At 37.0% G+C, this 18,908-nt stretch overlaps 1 protein-coding gene across 1 annotated transcript in view; it reads left to right on the top strand.

Annotated features, from left to right (window-relative positions):
- The window catches only part of WDR70 (WD repeat domain 70), a 125,878-nt gene that overhangs the window by 54,042 nt on the left and 52,928 nt on the right, over nt 1–18,908 (top strand). Inside the window, exon 7 of the mRNA XM_040089950.1 lies at nt 14,550–14,724. Within this exon, the coding sequence (XP_039945884.1) occupies nt 14,550–14,724 (175 nt within the window). The remainder of the gene's footprint in view (nt 1–14,549; nt 14,725–18,908) is intronic.

Raw genomic sequence — 18,908 nt, 5'->3', positions numbered from 1 at the left:
ACCAGTGGTGTCCCTCAGGGGTCTGTGCTGGGGCCAGTTCTGTTCAATATCTTTATTGACGACATGGATGAAGGCACGGAGTCTTTCATTAGTAAATTTGCAGATGACACTAAGCTGGGAGCGTGTGTTGACCTGTTGGAAGGACAAAGGGCTTTGCAGAAAGACCTGGAATGGTTGGACAGATGGGCAGGGTCCAATAGGATGAGGTTTAATAAGTCCAAGTGCTGAGTCCTGCACTTTGGCCACAATAACCCCCTGCAGCGTTATAGGCTGGGGACGGTGTGGCTGGACAGTGCCCAGGAGGAAAGGGACCTGGGGGTGCTGGTGACAGCAGCTGACCATGAGCCAGCAGCGTGCCCAGGTGGCCAAGAGGGCCAATGGCATCCTGGCCTGGATCAGGAATGGTGTGGTCAGCAGGAGCAGGGAGGTCATTCTTCCCCTGTACTCGGCACTGGTCAGACCACACCTTGAGTGCTGTGTCCAGTTCTGGGCCCCTCGGTTTAGGAAGGACGTTGAGATGCTTGAGCACATCCAGAAGAGGGCAACGAGGCTGGTGAGGGGCTTGGAGCACAAACCCTGTGAGGAACGACTGAGGGAGCTGGGGTTGTTTAGCCTGGAGGAGACTCAGAGGTGACCTTATCACTCTCTACAACTTCCTGAAGGGTGGCTGTGATCAGCTGGGGGTTGGTCTCTTTCTTCAGGCAGCAATGGACAGAACAAGAGGACACAGTCTCAAGCTGTGCCAAGGGAGATATAGGCTGGATATTAGGAAAAAGTTTTTCACTGAAATATTGATAAAGTACTGGAATGGCTTGCCCGGGTGTCACCATGAAGTGTTTAAAAAAAGACTGGATGTGGCACTTGGTGTCATGGTCTAGTTGAGGTATTAGAGATGGGTTGGACTCGATGATCTTGAAGGACTCTTCCAACCTAAAAATTCTGTGATTCTATGATTCTGTGATTTCTGAGCCTCTAGTTGGAACTTGCATAATACTTGAGGTTCGTGGTACTTTCAAATGAAAGCTGAAGTACTCATGAAGTCTGCCAGTTTCAAGAGTGTGAGGTGTTGGAAAAATAGAAAATACTGCAAAGTTTCTGAAGGTGTTAGAGATGTGGAAGATTCACCCACATTTTTTTGGAAAGGTATATCATTATATGGAATATAACTTAAATGTATTCCATGTACTTTTAGTGCCATAATGTAGTGAGCCTAACAAGCTTAAATTTCTTGTAATGACTGTTTGTGAATTGGGAATTAACTTAAATGAAGCACTCCCAGACTGTTACAGATAATACTACTTAGAGCTAAATATCAAATGTGTGTGATTAGTGCAGCATTCACAAAATTCAGACAAGGGCAAATGAGGTGCATGAAGTAACAAAATGTTAATGGCTTCAGAGAAGCCTGATGTTAGTGTGCATGCATGCAATGACCACCAAGAGTAAGGAACTAATAGTCTGGTCCCTGGTCCCAAAATAAAGTAATTTTATTTAAATTAATTTAAGTATTCTGTCAGTTAGAGGTTTTAAGTCTTCATCTCAGCATTCACCTATGTAAATATAGTGGGTTTTTTGCTTCCACACAAACCTGGTTTAACCAATATTTTATATTATCTGTTACTGTTTAAATACTTACATGGAAATGCCATGCAGATTATCGAAAAACTTGTTCTCAAGAGTTGCATGAGGTGAAAATAAAGCAGAATTGGCATTTGTGAAGGTCAAATTACTTAGGGGGATTTTTATATCTACTTTATTTATCCTCTCAAAGTTGATGTTTTATTTTTTATGTCAGCCATAGCTATTCAGCTGTTTGCAACAGTGAGGCTTAGGAATTATGTGTATCAATTATTTTAAGTTTTGGTGAGATTTTTTTCTTCTCTCTCTGGAAGAGCAGAAATCTCATCCTTTGGTGCAGAACCATGGTATTTTGCAGGAGGAGGGGTCATTGTAGTTTTGTAGGGTTAAAGTTCTGTCACTCTTATTAAAATCTCCTGATATGTCATAATTTTAAGTCTTTGGAAAAATTTCTTTGTAGACTTGTTTGTAATACAAGAGTGCCTTCATCAAAAAAAATGTGGTTATCTCACAGGTGTTTAGTAATTTGCACTGCTCTGGCATAGTAGTTTGCTTTTTGTCTTGACATGTCTGAAGCTGTGAAGTCCATTACAGATCCATGAGGGTGGCTTCTCCTAGACTGACTTACCTGTTTATAGATACATACGTGGTGCAGAGCTGATTAAGAGAGTACAGCAAATGAGCAGGCCTGGTTAAGAAGACTTTGAATAATGACTGTACTGGCCCTTGCTGAAAGCTGTATGTTTACAAAAGGGTTAGTAGAGCTATTTTTGTCTTTATAAACTACGTGCGTTTACATTCATATTTTTTCTGAAGCTTTTCTTGATTCAAATGTTAGCTGCTGCAATAAGATATGCAGTCAATGGTAAGAGCTTACATTTGAGGGCTTTTTCAACTGACATTTTTACAGCATAACTTCATTTTTAAAGGATACACACAGCTTCAGGTAGATCATCTTAAGAATTAAAATTTTAAATCAAAAGGGAAACTTCCTACAATGCAGAGGAAATGTGGGACCAAAATATGGTAAATTAGTTTTCTGTGCTGGTGGGACCTCACCTTGAGTCCTGGGGATGGTTTTGGGTGCCACAGGATAAATACATCAGGACATCCAATTGTTAGAGTGTATCAGAAGTGGGACCAAAATTGAGGAAGGCTTGAGGGCAAGAGTTTTGAGGAGCTGCTGAAGTTGCTGAGCTTGTTCAGCCCGGAGGGGAGGAATGGTTAACTTCCTCTTAGGGGGCAGCAGATGGAAGGTGCTAATCTCATCTCTCTGGTCCAGTGGCAGGACATGAGGAAATGGAATGAAGCTGCATGAGTGGGAGTTCAGCCTGTACATTAGGAAAATGTTCTCTGAGAATGTGATTGATCCATGTAAGAGATTCCCCAGGGAACAGGTCCCACTCTCAAGCCTGGCAGTGTTCAAAGTGCGTCTGAATGAGGTTCTTTAGCCAGGTGGCTTTGTTTTATGTAGATCTGCAAGGAACAATGATCCTGATAGGTCCCTTCTGATCCAAGATACTCTGTGATTCTGGTCTGGGATTCTAAGAAAGTGAGAATTAAAAATTTTGCTGATGCCCTAGCTAAAAAGAAAGGATAAAGCTGGGCATTTGCACTCACTTAAAGAATAGCTGAATTATTGAGGAAGCATCCATGAATTCTGTCTGGGATAAAACAAACAAACAAAAAATTTTTTGAGAGTTTTCCTGACACTTCATTCACCTCTGTGGGAGTGCTCTCAGCTGCAAGTTAAAATTTGATTGGTGTGGTATGTCGGTGTGGTATGTCAGTGGTTACTTTTAACTGCTCAAGCATGTAGTTAGGAAGTGGAGATGTAAGACATGTCTTTACGACATTTAGGACAACAGGCGTAAGTTGGAGCTGGAGCTTCTGCAGATTTTCCAATCTGTCAGTCTCAGATTTTTCTGTCTCCCAGTTGCTCCTAAAGTTAGAGACACTAGTGACATTTGTATGTCTTTGTTGTGATTTTGGACTTAGTTCTATTCTTACTAGCTTTTGAGCAGATTTTTCATAGTTCATAGAATTTTAGATATAAGATGTGTGGGTCCCTGCCAGGAATATTCTTATGTTCTAAATGCATGTTAGAGTACCCTTTTGAGTTGTCTGTAGTCACAGAATAATTTAGGTTGAAGAGGACATCTGGAGGTCATCTATTTCAATTCCCTGCTTAGTGCAAAGCCAACTCAGATCAGGTTGCTCAGGTACCAGCAGGCTGTGCAGTGAAATAAAAGGTGAATTTGTGAACAGTCAGAAGTTCAGGTCTTCAAGCAAACAGAAGACAAGAGGACTACAAGTAACATGTTCAAACTCTGGAGCTATTTGATTTTTTTTAATCAAATTAAGCTATGAAACGTCTAATTAAACTTCAAATTAAGCTAAGTCACTTCTCTGCTATTTTTTTAAAGGAAAACCAGATTGTTAAAAGTGTTTTCTTAGTTACTTATGTCCTACCTTTACTATTTTTAATTCTACACATTTTAAACTCATCAAAATCACCACAATTTTCCCCCATGTGGAGAATATAGTTAATAAGGGGGCATATTGTTTATCCTCGAGAATCATAAAATTTAATACTATTTTGTCTACTAACTTATTGCTTTAAACTCCTAACTTTACACAAAAGTAAGAAAAGAATACAGGGACTTCCTCAGTAGTGTAAGTATATGATGTGAGAAGACTGTGATGATGATATATGAAAAAGTGTTCTCTGTGGTTATCCAGACAGATGTGGGACTGTATCATGAATCTCTGGAGTACTGAGACTAAGAACCATAATTTCTTTTCTTGATGAGATGGTCTTTTCCTTTCTGGATTCCTGTGAGGATAAGGGAAATGTCTTAGGCTTTAGTGGATATTCCAGAAAATATAAATACCTAAATTTGCATTTATGTTATCTGCTGCAGTTTGTCCTGGTCTTTGTAAGTAGGTCATAAGTTTTTATGTGATTACACTGCCATGTATGAAGATTGGTGCTTCATACATAAAGACAAAGTAAAATCAATTTCTAAAATTTTCTGAAGCCCATAGTGCACAGTTAATCCATGCAGTCAAACTTTGCATTGTTTAGAACAGGTTCTGTAACCTCAGGAATCAAAATACATTTAAGGCATACAGTTTGCTCCCTTTAGTTACTTACCGTTGTTAGATTGCAGTTCATTGCTAATGGACCTGCAAAAAACTGTCTGAGTGAGATCTAAGATGACAACAAAAGCAATTAAAACTAATGTGTGTAGCATCAGCTGAGAGAGATGTTGCTTCAGAGAGCTTTTGAACTCTTGACTGTTTTAATTTCAGTTGATTTTTTGCTGGTGTACTGAAGAGTTCAGCTGTGTGTTAGTTCCAATTTAAGTTATCTAATGGAGTGAAAAAACCTTGAGATCCAAGTGAGCCTAAGCTATTTTATAGCCATGACTAATCAGCTCTTTAGAAAGCATCCTGTTTTCCTAGTGATTAACCCCCTTCTCCTCCTCCTTTTGCAGTATCATGCAAGACTGCTCTTGAGTCATTTCAATTCATGCAGGTGACAGCAACTTGAACTGTCAAGATGTTCTTTACCAGAAATCTTCCCCTTTGGTCTTAATCAGATGTACCCCCTAGGGAGATTGATTACATCCCACTTTATATTTTCTAAGTGGGAGGTGAGATCTTGCCTGCTTGCCCCATTTGGAAAATGACACAAAATTGTATCTGCTTTTACTGTCACAACTTTCAGAATTGAATCACATAATACCTGTAATTTATCTAATGTTCTGTATAGAAGTTATAATATTGAATTTAGATGTCGCAGGAATAGTAAATGAAGGAATTCTTGTATGTAAAGTGGTACACAGTCTTAGGAAAATACCTGTCCTCAGAATAGCACAACGTTAACATAGACTTTGAATTATTATTAATTCAAAAGCATATTGACTCTTTACAGTGCTCAGTATCCTTCATCAAAATCACCAAATCTGTTACTCATTGGAAGAAAATACCTTCAGGGGATAGTTCTCTAGCCTAGTCAGTGCATGGTTTTCCGAAGACTTGCTTTTAGGTAACTTGCTGATTTGAACTGAAGAAATTATACACTTTGGTGCAGACGTCCATGATCTCCATCTTAATGGCTGATGCAAAGATAAACAACCTTTCTCTTCAGTCAGGTTTGTATGTGAAGACATCATCAACAAGAAACAAAGCAAATCAGCTGTCAGTCCCAGTGAGAAAGTAATTCAAAGGCAGCAAGACTTTTTTCTCTTAGTGCAGTTTGGCTGCCCAAATATTTATCACTAATGCACTCAAATATAGTCAGGGTTTCAGGGCAATATGAAAGGAAAATAGTTTAATATTTAAGAAAATGCTAAAGGAGAAAGGCTTGTAGAAACTCTGGCAGGATAGTCATGTTCAGTTTTTGCCTGTACGTTGGCCATTGGAAGGGAGGCAAACAGACAGAATCCATGAGTTAAATAAACTTGAGGAAAAATTCTTTGAGAAAGAACCCATCACAACAACACAGACTGGAACTCCTAAATGAATTCTTTTAAATTAACCTATTAACCCTGCAGGCTTTGTTTTCAGTACAGTCTATGCCTTTAGTTTGAAGACCATTTTTTTAGGCTGACGAGACCTTTTTCTGTATCACTCTGTTGGGATTTTAAACAGACCTCTGGAGCATGTTGTGTATTGGTTTTTAGATTGGGGAATTTTTTATTTGGTGGTCTTTTTGGAGTTTTGTTTGTTTGTTTTTTAATGCCTCAGTGATTTGGCTCTAATTAATCTTCTACAGAATTTGAATGTATGTTAGTGCAGTCTCCTCTCAGTAATATGTCCTCTCAATAACATAATTTCCCTAACATGTAGTTTATTCTTGCGCATAGGTTCTTAAAGCTGTTGGTTTGATTTGGTAAGATGGGGAGGTATGTTTGTCTCATTTCCACCTCATATCCTAACAATTACCCTGTTTTCAGGATATAACAGGATATATCCTGTTTCAGAATGTTATCAATGTTTTTAGATTTCTTCTATTTTTCTGTATTCTAAGCAGCACTGAATATATAATGTATGTTGAATATTAATCCTCCTTCCTTAGAAGTGAGGAGTCTTACTGGTATTGCTTGCCTTCAAGTACTGCTTTCTGTCTAACAGTCATCTTAGGTTTTTTCTTTTAGTTTTACACAATTGATCTGCTTTTCACTTTCATATTTCTTCTGAGCCTTTTTTTCTGCTTGTGTGTTCTTTCCCATAATAGCTCTTCTTGTGTTTTCTTTTGAGGTTATGAAGTTTCTCCTACAAAACCTTTTGTTTTATTTATGTTCATAGTATTTGTTTTGATGTGAGGAAAATTCTACTGAACATCAGTAACTGCATTGGAACTTAATATTAACTGTTAATGGAATAGGCATGTGCTATTGTTGTACTTTTGTTTTTATTGAAAATTTTCTGTCATTTACTTTCCTTTTGATCTTGACCTTTCTATATATAATTTGTGTAGGAATATGTATACTGTCTTCCAAAGTAGCAATTATATTCAAAGCAAATTATGGCAATCTTAGGATTTTTAGAAAGAAAAAAATTCTTGTGAAACTTCTAGGTCCCAGGTGAAACTTACTGTTTTGGATTAAAGCATTCAGAATCTTTGAAGACTGAGTATAGAAGGTATTTATCTGAACTGTGCTTTGGGAATTTAGTGGGAAATTCACAGTGAAGCTGGGAAGATGGTATAGAGAAGAATACTGGAATTTCTTTTATGGTCCATTCTGAAATATTTCTGTTTGTGTAACTTGATGCTCCTTCTTGAGCTTTGACTTAACAGCTCTTGTTGATAGTTAATAAATATCAATATTTAATATGTAGAATTGGGTTTTTACTCTGTAGTATTTTGACACTCCTTCTTTCTGCCAATGTGATATGCAAAATATGTCTGCAATAATCTTTGAGGCTGACTGAATTTTGGAGTTGGCCATTTTGAGGGACTGATCTATAGATACTTTGAGGGAATCTTCAGGTTTTGAATGAAGAACTTAAAAAACAATTGTGCAAAATTCCAAAGGATGTATTTTTCATCACTTTGGAAAGATATGTAGGAGGGAATAGCTGATATGCAATACATATGCAAATATGATACCATTTTATGTAAAGGAGCTGATGATAAAAAAAAAGTAAAAGACTTGTATTATGTTATTTACTTACTTGTTTCCAGGAAATTTGTTTAATTTTAAGAGTGCCTTTTTGTATTGTTAGCCTAACTCAGTGGTTTAATTTGGGAAAAAGCAAAAATTACTCTGTCCAGAAAGCTTTTAATCTTTGATTTCATTAAGAACAGACTCTTTATGACATAAGTAAGAGGTTCTGACAATAGGTATTCTACTCTGTCTTTACAGTATAACCTCTAAAAGATCACAAAGATGTATTGATGGGTAACCCTTTGTGTCTAAGTGACTGTTCTCAGTCAGAAGTCATTGTATGTCATAACTCACTGGTATTTGCTGGTGCTGTTTTCCTCCCATGAACATGCTGCACAGCACTCCATTGGTTTTGATTTCTTAGCTGAGCTAATATTCTTCCAGTTCCTCTCTGTCTCCTTTTCTAATTTAGTTTTCCTCAAATATTGCATATACTGGCAATCAGCAGGATTTTTGCTTAGTAATTCAGAATACTTACTCTCCACGCTTTCTCCATGCCTATGTGTCATTTTAATTTTGAGTTGGTTGCTTTTTGGTTCCTTCACACTGGAGAATGGGAGCAATTCCCATTCCTTGTTACTAGGTTTTAATCTACTCCACCCCAGTGATTAAGATTCAGCAGCTCTTGTGCATACAAATGATGTACTTGGTACTTTTGCACTTTGTACATAAAAATTACGGTAATTTCTGTTGTCAAAAAAGGATACCAGTTTAATTTGAAAAGATGGAAATTTAAGGTTTCATAGCTGCCTAGCTCACTGGCTGTATATCACATACTTTTTCTTTTGCTCTATGCTTCTCTTTGTTCTTTTGCATCTCAGGTTTATTTAAGTGACAGAAAAGTAGAATTGATATAAATTACCAAGTTGTATCCATATTTTTGGCAATTTTTTCTGTATGATTTTACATATGTTGGTTATGAATTTTCTTGTATTCTGGTTCAAATTATTTTAATTCTGTTAAAATGCTGGAAGTAGGTAGCTTATTTAGAAGTTTTTCTGCCAAAAAAATATGGAAAGTTTCTCTGGATTTTTCCACCTGTTTGTGTATACAAATTTTTTCATTGTCTGGCAGGTGATGCAACCTTCCTTGGGTCCCATGTGCTCAACAGAAGAAAACTATAACTTACTTCTGCTGAAAGAGGGCAAAAAGAACACAATAATGGAAGTTTTCTTGCTGACATAATGGCGCACCTCCATATGGTTGAAGTACATCTTAACAGAACTTTGCAGTCATTTCTTAACCAACCTCTTTGCAGTCATTTCTTAACCAACCTCTTTGCATATTCTGCTTTAGGCAATTTTGCACCATATTAATAAGTTCCCTAATTTCATTCCCAGGTATATAAGTTTGTTTTATGCCATAAGAGATTTAAAAAACCTCTTACTGTAAGATCAGTTGCCTTTTTTGTTTATAAAAAGTCTTAATTTAACACTTTAAAAATGTTTTTTCTATCACTGATGATTTGGTGGCATATTGCACTGGCATGATTACTTCCATTGCCTCCATATTTGTTCGATGCTTTTGAAGTATGTTACAGCTTTGCTACCTTATATTACGCTGGTAGGCACTATAGTACATTGCAACGGTGAGCACTATAATTAGGTTATTAGATGTACAACATTAAGCCTGATCTGTAGTTTAACAATAATGTAGTCTTTGCTTCTTTGGTATTTTTAGTAATAAGAGTAGACTTAATTATTCAGAGCAGACTTAACATATTCAGTGCCAATAACATTCAACATTGTGCAATAGAGTACAGTCCAGTAGAAACAGAGGAGGTGGGCAGATGAAAAAGCTTAGTGGAATTTGGCAGGTCTGGCTTTTGAAGTTAGCATTGGTTCACTTCTTGAATTTCAACAGATTGTATTAGGGCAGTGTCTAACTGACTCATGACAGAGAAATTTTCTGTGCTTGCAGTCTGGGAAATGCAGCTACATAACTATAATAATTTGTGTAATGCAGCGCCGTTGCCAATAATTAATTTTATTAGAAATTTTAACTTAGCAATAGCATCATAAGTGCATGAGAAAAAAGGGAAACCCCATGTTTTAGGGGAAAAAAAAAACCAAACCTGCCAAAACCTTCCCTCGAACCTCAGTAATTAAATTAGTTGTTTATTATGTGTCATTTAACTTCTCAGTGGTCACGAAAATAGCCACATTACCTTTCCAAAAGAACATTCCCCTACTTTTCTAAGTTGCTTTGAATTGCCCTTTGGCAAATACAAGAACTTTACAAAATCACTTTTGCAAGATCTGTTTTGCAGATGTGGAATCCATAATTTAAAAAGTTAAATTTAAACATGTGTATGTGAAGCCTTCTTCATGGATATTTGAATTGAAAAGGAATATGTGAAAGAGAAATCATAAATGTTGATGGGACTGCTTATCATTCAATGTATGAAAACTTGACGTAATGAGCAAACAACAGTATATGTTAGAAGTATAGTTTAAAAAAAAAAATCCCTTTGTCTAGTTTTTACTAAAGAACAATCTTTCATTAAACATAGTTTGTTTTTGGGTGGAAAAAAAGACTCATTCAGGAAATGTTTTTCCTTTGTTTTCACTGGAGTTCAAAAATACCATGGTTCTGCCTATCAGCAGATAAATATTAATATTATACTTCTGCTAAGTGGTGCAGCATTGAGTATAAAACAGTGTTATCGCTTCATCTCTCACTTTTTTACTTCTGAGGAGATACTCTTAGAGGAGAGGAGGGTTTTTTTGAACAAGAAGGGTGTCCTGGAAAATATCTGATTGATGCAGGGGTAAAATTTTTTACTGATTTCCACACAAACAACAGACTGACCTCAGAGAACTTAGGAAGTGTAAATAGAACTTCTGTAATGCAATCTCATTTATTTTTTCATTATATCTGAGGAATAGGAAATCATTAAATGGTAGAAAATATTCTAGGAAAAAACCCCAGAGGCATAATTACATAATGAACCTGGAGTTGGCTGTTATATGGTGTGCTGATTGAGGGTCAGTAGCAGAAGGGGAGAGTATATATGGAAGCAGTCCATATGTTTCTGCCATATTGCCAATTTAAAAGCAATATTACCTGAAGGTAAATTATTTTTTTGCGATATTGCCAATTTAAAGATAATATTACCTTTTTTTTTTTGAGTTTCTATGCTTCCTTTCCTTTTTATCTCCTTTCCTTCTGGCTAGAATGAGAGGAGTTAGATGTTAGTCGCTGTATCACAAAATGGTTTGGGTTGGAAGAGACTTCAGAGGTCATCTAATTCCAAACTCCTCCCTCTTCCAGCCAAGGTTAGGGATGCCCCCCACTAGGGGGGTTGCTCAGATCCTTGTCCATCCAGATCTTGAACATTTCTAGGGATGTGACGTCCACAACTTCTCTGAGCCACCTGTGCCAGTGCCTCACATTGTCACAGTAAAGGATTCATTCCTAATATTGATCCTAAATCTCTCCTCTGTTAGTTTAAACTGTTCCCTCTTGTGCTATCACTTTCTGCTCGTGTAAAAAAATCACTTTCCAAGCTTTTACAAGCCCCTTTTTAGTACTTGAAGTTCCTTTTGGTCTCCCCAGAGCCTTCTCTTTTTGTGTCTGAGCAGACCCAACTCTCTCATCTTGTCCTTATAACAATTGTCCTCCAGCGCCCTGATCTTCTTTGTTGCCTCTTCTGGACTTGCTCCAACAGTTCCGTGTCCATTTATGCAGGGACCTGAGAGCTGGCTGCAGTGCTCCGGGTGGGTCTCAGCAGAGCAGAGCAGAGCAGAGGGGCAGAATCCCCTCCCTCCCCTGCTGCCCACGGGGCTCTGGGTGCAGCCCAGGACACCTTTGGCTCTCTGGGCTGTGAGTGCTCATGGCTGAGCATATCCAGCCACAGAATCAATTAGGTTGGACCTAATTGTGACCCAACACCACCATGGTGAGCCAGACCATGGCACTAAGTGCACTAAGTGCCACGTCCAGTCTTTCTTTAAACAACTACAAGGATGGTGACTCTACCACCTCCCCGGGCAGCCCATTCCAGAGTGTAACTACCCTTCGTGTGAAGAAATTTTTCCCAATATCCAGCCTAAACCTCCTCTCCTTTCATTCTACTGAAGGTGTGTCCCCAATGTCCTTCAGTGATCTCTGCTTCTAGCCTCTCACTGGTCTGAAGGAAAATACAAAGCATACGTAGTTTACAAGTGACTCCTGATGTTTTAGTTGGTGGTGATTCAGTCAGAAGCCATGCTAAGCTGAAATTCTGCACATAATGTTATGAGATGTGTTTGTAATATGATGTCCATTTAAAAATAAAAATACTTCAAAAATTTCTGAAAGAAGATATTAAAGAGCTCAGTCTTAGCTCAAGAATTAAGGGCTCTCTGGTAATGACTGACAAATTTGTAACTAGTATATAGGTGTTTTCTTGCAAAATACTTACTTTAGTAGATTTTTTTTTTTTTTAATTAGATCCAGTAGCAGCAAGGCAACAGCAAACACATGCTCAGGGTGGGGACATTAAGAAAACCTAGAGGGAATATTAAATATATACTATAATAGTCTATGTGGGCATTTTTGACAGGGCATATAACGTGTGGGAGTATTGCCAACTGTCTAGAGCAGAAGCAGCAGTTCAGATAACTTGGATTTTTCAACCTGCTGATATTACAGCTGATATAGGGCTCATACTTCTTTTAATGTATAAGGAATAAAAGTATACAAGTGCTTCTTCTTCCTTTACAGTGCAAAAGTAAAATGATGAAAAGGTTTGAATATGCTCTTAGTGTAGCAAATTTTTGAGGTTTTGACAGGACATTAAGCGCTAAAAAGAGGAAATTGAACGCTTTAAAAAAGTCATTCCATGCCAACAGAAATAAAGAATTAGGATGGTAAAGGATTCTCAAGAGATTGTTTCTGGAGCTACATCTGAGATGTTTGTGAGGCATCTGGAATGAAAAGGGGAAGGCAGGCTCTGAACTTCCCTGCACATCACTGTGTTACCACGTGCTCCACCTGAGAAGGGGTGTACCAAGGCAGACCTTGGGAACTCTCACTGTAAGAGAGGACAGAGCTTTTCATTAGGAGATGGTCATCACTGAAAGAAGAGAAGCTGAAGGTATAGGACATTCAAATGAGATTTAGGAGGGATTGAGTATTATGAAGGAAGGGGAATGGAAAAAGACTTAAGTTTTTAGCAAATATCATTATGGGAGAAAGTGTGAATGAAAAGCAGGAGACTGAGATGATTATCAAGAAGGAGATGAAAAAGGGGATCTCAGAATCAAATTATGGTTGAAGAAGAAAGCAACTTCTGAAGATCTTCTAATCAACCTTATCATAATTGTAATATAGTGCTTCATTTGAAATGAAAATAATGGTTAAAGGCACTGAACAAGAAACCTGCCAAAACCTCAAACCCAATCATCAGAACAGTTGAATATCTTATACTATAGCTCCAAATAGAGCAATGAAGTGGTGCATTAGGAGATAGGAGATTTGAAGGCTCTTAAAAACTAACCTTGACTTTATTATGAACAACGGGAGATTAATTCTACTTATTCATTCTAACTTGCAGTTACTGATTTCTCATTAATGTCATTAAACATGCGCTTAACTGTAACCTCTCTGAGATATTTCCAGCTCATTTTCTTGTCTGTTTTATTCTAGAATTATTTATGTCATCTCTGTGGCCTGTCTGGTCTTGTAGCTCTGATGGAAGTTCCTAATGTGCCATGGTATCTTGTCTCGTTCTGGAGAAATGGCAGCCTCTGTTAAAGTTGTATTTGCTTTGCTAAGGACCAGTGAACTATGTGCTGTTGGATTATAGGCAATGTTTGTATAGTCTAAACAAATGGGGTTGTCTTGAGAACCTTGAGGCTTTTTCTTTCTAAATGAATGATCTTCCTTGCTTTGCCAAATTCTGAAACTCTTCTCTGTATTAGATGCCAGAAGAGTTTAGAATTTTTTAATGGAAAGACCTCAACATATTAAATGGACAGAAAACATTTGTATCTAAGACAGTTTAAAGGGTCCACCTGTAGCTAGTGTTTTAGTTCTCACTCATTTGGATGTTTTTCTGTATCTAAGGAACAGTGAAGATCCAGGCAGATATTCTTTTTCCATTAAAAAGAGAAAGGATGTGTTTGTTTTGCTAATAATGTGGGAAAAACTCAGCTTGAAAAAAACAACATTACATAAATGAGTCTTTCTAAAATATTTGAAGAACATTTTTATAACAGAACTCCAAGATCTTCAGGATTAGTGGAAGAGAACTACAATAATACTACAATTAATGTTTAAAATGCTTTTAAAATAAAGTTTGAAGAATAACCAGCCAATTAAAGGCAGAATATTCAGTTGTTGTTATGTCTGAATAGTTAAAAAAATCTGTTGAAGTTATGAAATGGTATAAGTATTCATGCCTATTTCCTGAAGTATTCATTATTTGTAGAGGACTGAATATTTTCCTTGTCTTAATTTCCAGTGGCAGTGGAGATTCTGTAGTATTTGTGTATTAACTTTTTGTTGTCTTCCAAATTCTAAACCGTTTAGGTATTTACATGAGAGTTTTGGGGAAAAGTGTTTTGGTCTGGGGTTTTTAATTGTTTTTTTTAATTTTTTTGAGCTTCAGATGCATTTTAGTGAACATGTTTCTTACTTGAAAAGTTTTCCTCATATTTTAAATACTATTTTACCATTAAAACTTAATTTAAACAATATTATATGCCATCTGTGCTGGAAAAGGTGTTTGGTTTTATCACAAGAAGAATTATTTTACATGTATTAACATAATCTAAAACAACTATTTATTTAAACTCTTTTTTTCAGAACTGTGAGGACTTGGGATGTTAACAATGAAAAAAAGCACAAAAGCGTATTTAAGCCACGATCAGTTCAAGGTAAACGTGTGATTCCTACAACTTGCACATACAGCAGAGATGGGAAACTTATTGCAGCTGGTTGTCAAGATGGCTCTATCCAGATCTGGGACAGGAATATGAGTGTAAGTCCAGTATTTGATAACAATATATGCTTCTATTATTTGAGTGTGAATGTTGAAGCAGATAAAATAATTTTTGGTACTTTTATTTTTTTTTTTATTTATTTTCTCTCCTCTCCTCTCCCCTCTATCCTAAAAACCAAATAATTCATAAGCATGATTTAATATTTCTTCTGCCTTTTCACAACTGATCATTAAATGTGCTGCTGCTAAGTTCAAAATACTGGGAAAACTCTTAGCAGTCTGTGTTAAAAAAAAAAAAAAGACCACATATCTGTATCTTGTATTATTCATTTAAGATGGAATGCTTGTGAGAAAAGCTATAATTTCTTGTTGTTATATAATTTATTTGAGATATTTAAAATATTGAGGAGTAACTCTTAAAACTTGATACTGACATCAGTCATTAATCCATATAATAGGTAGAAAAGAATAGCATCTAAGTGGATGAGGATATGGGCAATACTGCACATTAAATGGCAAATATAGTTATATTGTCTAATGTATGTAACCTAACAGTAAGGCAAATTTGAACCATTTATGTAAATGCACTGTGGTCAGAAAGAGTCAGACTGGAAACTATTTCAAACTTACCAAATTTGGAAATTTCTGTTCATACTGAACTAAACAATCAATTTCCAGTAATTATGACTTGAACCGACAAATATAATTCTCGCTACTACTTTATAATTTGAAGCTTAGAGCATTCAGTTCTTGCAGTTGCTTTGTGTGGTATAGCTTACAAACTAGTCCAGTTCCAAGAGTTTAATTTTGCAATGTCAAGTGCAAATTCACCAGGCTAAGGTTTACTGCTTTGAAAAAATAATCATCCTAGTAAATCATTCATATCCTCTCTTTATGCCCATCTTATGCAAAGAAGATTCAATGGGATAAGTACCAAGTGGCATGCATTGGAGGAGAAAATGGAAATAGGGTCAATTTTTTCTAAAGCCAAAATGAGAATGCAGAGGAAATGAGGCATGAAGAGCAGGATCATGGAACTGGTGTCATAAATCTCTGAAAGCTGTACAATTCCAGTAGGATGGCTTTGTGGAAGTAAAACGGAACGAGTACAGGTTACATTAGTCTGTTCAACTTCATATTTCAAAATATTTGATTTTAAAAAGGAAAACAGACAATCTGGGCAGCTTTTTACAAAGATTTAAAAAGATTTGATTGCTAGAGGCAGGAGGAAATGTATAGATTTAAAAAGAGAAGCAAGCCTATGGGTCATACTCAAAGTACAGCCTGTATTTTGGGAATCTAATCTATTTTTATTTCTGTTTTTATTTCCACTATAAACCTAGTAAAACTTCCTAATGGCACAAAGCTTGAGAATTCATCCTAAGTGTAAACTTGTTCTAGCAGAATAATAAATTTTTCAGAGACTGGCTTTCATCACCTGTGTATGTTGTTTATTTTAACATACACAGTATTGAAATATTAAGCTTTCTGGTGTAGTTTTAACAATAGTGCTCTTGGTAGCCTGCTTTTTCATGTGCTTTTCCTTTTGAACTTTTCTGTGTCTGTAAGATGACATATTGCAATGCTGATTGAGTGCGGTTTAAGGTGATTATGAGTAATTTAAAGAAATATCCTGTGCATCTTGTGCAGTTTCCAGTGGGTGACCCCTGTATAAGGCAAGGCAAGACTAAAGTGATTTTCTAGTGGAAATTAAGTTGGTGGTGTTCTTGGTTTTGTATTTTTAATGTCTAAAGATTTTTGTCTTTGTTGGTTTCATTAAGATGTGTGAAAGACTTTTGGTAAAGGAGCAGGTAAATTGGATTTTTAGTGGTATTCTTACCTAAGACTGCTGGTGTCCTCTGGAGATCCCTGTGTATAGTTAGAATGAAGTGTTTCAAAAGGCATCTTGATTAAAGAATTAGAAAAAGCCTTCATCCTATATTTGGGGATGGGGAAGGGATAAGCAACAAATTTTCAAATGGAACAGGTGTTGAACGTAACAGTTACAAAGAAGAAGATGAGACTGACTCCTGTAGTAGAATGGTAAAAGCATTTACTGGCCCGACAGGATACAAAGATGCTTGCAAAAGTGAACAAGAGAATGCTAAGTTATTACAAACTGGTGCAGTTCTTTGGGTACAAATTGTGTGTGACACAGGAAAATAGGTAAAGCTGTGAAGGGTCGAGGTGTGAGGTTTAAATTTCTTGAAGAAATAAAAAGTAGAAATATTGACTTCTGATTTTTGAACAGAAAGCTGTAGTTCCCATCCAGCAAATGCCATTTGGTTCTGTTAAAACAAGAGTATAGCCATATATAGAGAGATTTTGTGGGGCTACAGTACAACTGGCTTTCAAGTCAAAATTAAGGAAGCATTTGTGTTTATCTTGACAAGGCCCTATTGAGTCAGTAGTAAAAGTCACTAGTGTTTGAAAGCAGAAAATAATTGCCATATTTTCTTACTCTTCTTCAGTTCAGAATGATTTATCATTATTTATGCTGTGTGCTTGGTCCACATGAAGCTGGAAGGAGAGATTCAGGAAGGTGTTTTAAGATTGACTGTAGTTTATTTGCTTGTACTGTTATTACAGGAATGACCCAATAAAGGCCTGTTGTGACTGTCTGAATTTGATTTTGCCTTTGTGCAAGAATGTAAATGATATTTCAGCCCTGATCTTTAGTGCCCACACCACTGTTCCTGCATATGACAGTAACAGCACAAATGAAATCCATGAAGATTGTCCATCCAGATATTTTGGCTCACGGTAGATACACACCCCTAGTGCCTGCTATCCTGGTCATCTGTGAAGATTTTAAATGCTTTTTTTTTGAGTTGAGTACAAATTACTGTCAAACACAGAGCCTACAGAGGGGGAGGTTTCTGTTTGCAGTGAAAATGTGAAGTCCCTGCTCTCCCACAGAAAAAGTCCCTGTGTTCCCACATCAGCACAGCACAGAATCATAGAATGGGTCATCTGGTCCAACTTCCCTACTCAAGCAGGGCCATTGCAGAGCACGTGACGCAGGATTGTGTCCATTCTTGGATAACTCCAGTGAGGGAGACAGCACAACCTCTCTGAGCAATCTGTTCCAATGCTTGGTCACTGCACAGTAAATGAGTTCTTACTCATGTTCAGGTGGAACTTCCTTTGCTGCAGCTCCTGCCTTGTTGCCTCTTGTCCTATTAGAATATGAAGCCACAGTTCTAAGGGCAGAAGTGAATACCCCAGTAGGAAGGAGGGTCTGATGATGCCCTATCATAGGACACAAAAGAAAGACGAAAGACTCCAAATATTTCAGAAGGCAAAGAGTATAGAAGGCTTTACTGTCCAATTCTTTCCACCTTTTGTAAGGTGTTCCAATACAGACTTAGCATGATTGGCGACCAGGAACGACACCTCTCTAATTCCATCGGTGAAGCTAGAGAAACAGCAAAACACCACCTGGAGAAAGATTGCTTTGGGAAAGGATAGTTGTTTTGCCAAGATTGTTTTGAGAAGGGGCTTTCTGGAGAACTTTTCCCTTGGGAAAACGTTAGCAGCTGCTAGCAGGCAAAAATCTCTTAGAGCCAGAAATATTATGCCCACAATGTCTTTCCAAGAGCAAAACGGGCACTCATTAGAAGCAGGCATAATGGGCAGTGTTGGTGGGAAGCCAACACCATACCTCTTTGCAAGACAGAAGCTACACCACAAATCTTCTTTGCCACTATAGTCGTAGATTCTGACTGCTCCTACAGGTTTTTTTTATTCTCTGCTTCACATATTACTTGTTATACCTGTCTACAGGAATCATACTTGTGAGTCAATCAATGGGCAAAGAAATTTAAAATGTACCTCTTGTGCAGTGGCATCCCCATCACCACAGACACATCACCTGTGTTGTACACTGCTCCACAGTGTAGAACTTGGTCTAGAATGGTGTGATTAAATAATTTTTGATTTTTAATTTAGAGGAAGATAAGATCTTCTCTATGTCATACTTTATCCATTCTGCTGAAGTCAAAGTAGCTGTTTGTTGTAAGTTATCTTCATCAGTTATTTGGTTTTTTTCCCCAAGCCACTTTTGAACCATCTCAGTATCTGCCTTTTTTTTTTTTTTTTTTTTTTTTTTTTTTTTTTTTTTTTTAAATATGTTGTTGTGCCTAGGGAGTGATTTTGATATGTGATCAATTCACTTCTGACTAGTAATGAACACCATGAATGTTTCATTCAGTTTTTTACTT

This window comes from Hirundo rustica, chromosome Z (assembly GCF_015227805.2).
Source record: "Hirundo rustica isolate bHirRus1 chromosome Z, bHirRus1.pri.v3, whole genome shotgun sequence".
Lineage (NCBI taxonomy): Eukaryota > Metazoa > Chordata > Aves > Passeriformes > Hirundinidae > Hirundo > Hirundo rustica.
This window is presented reverse-complemented; position numbering and strand designations above follow the sequence as displayed.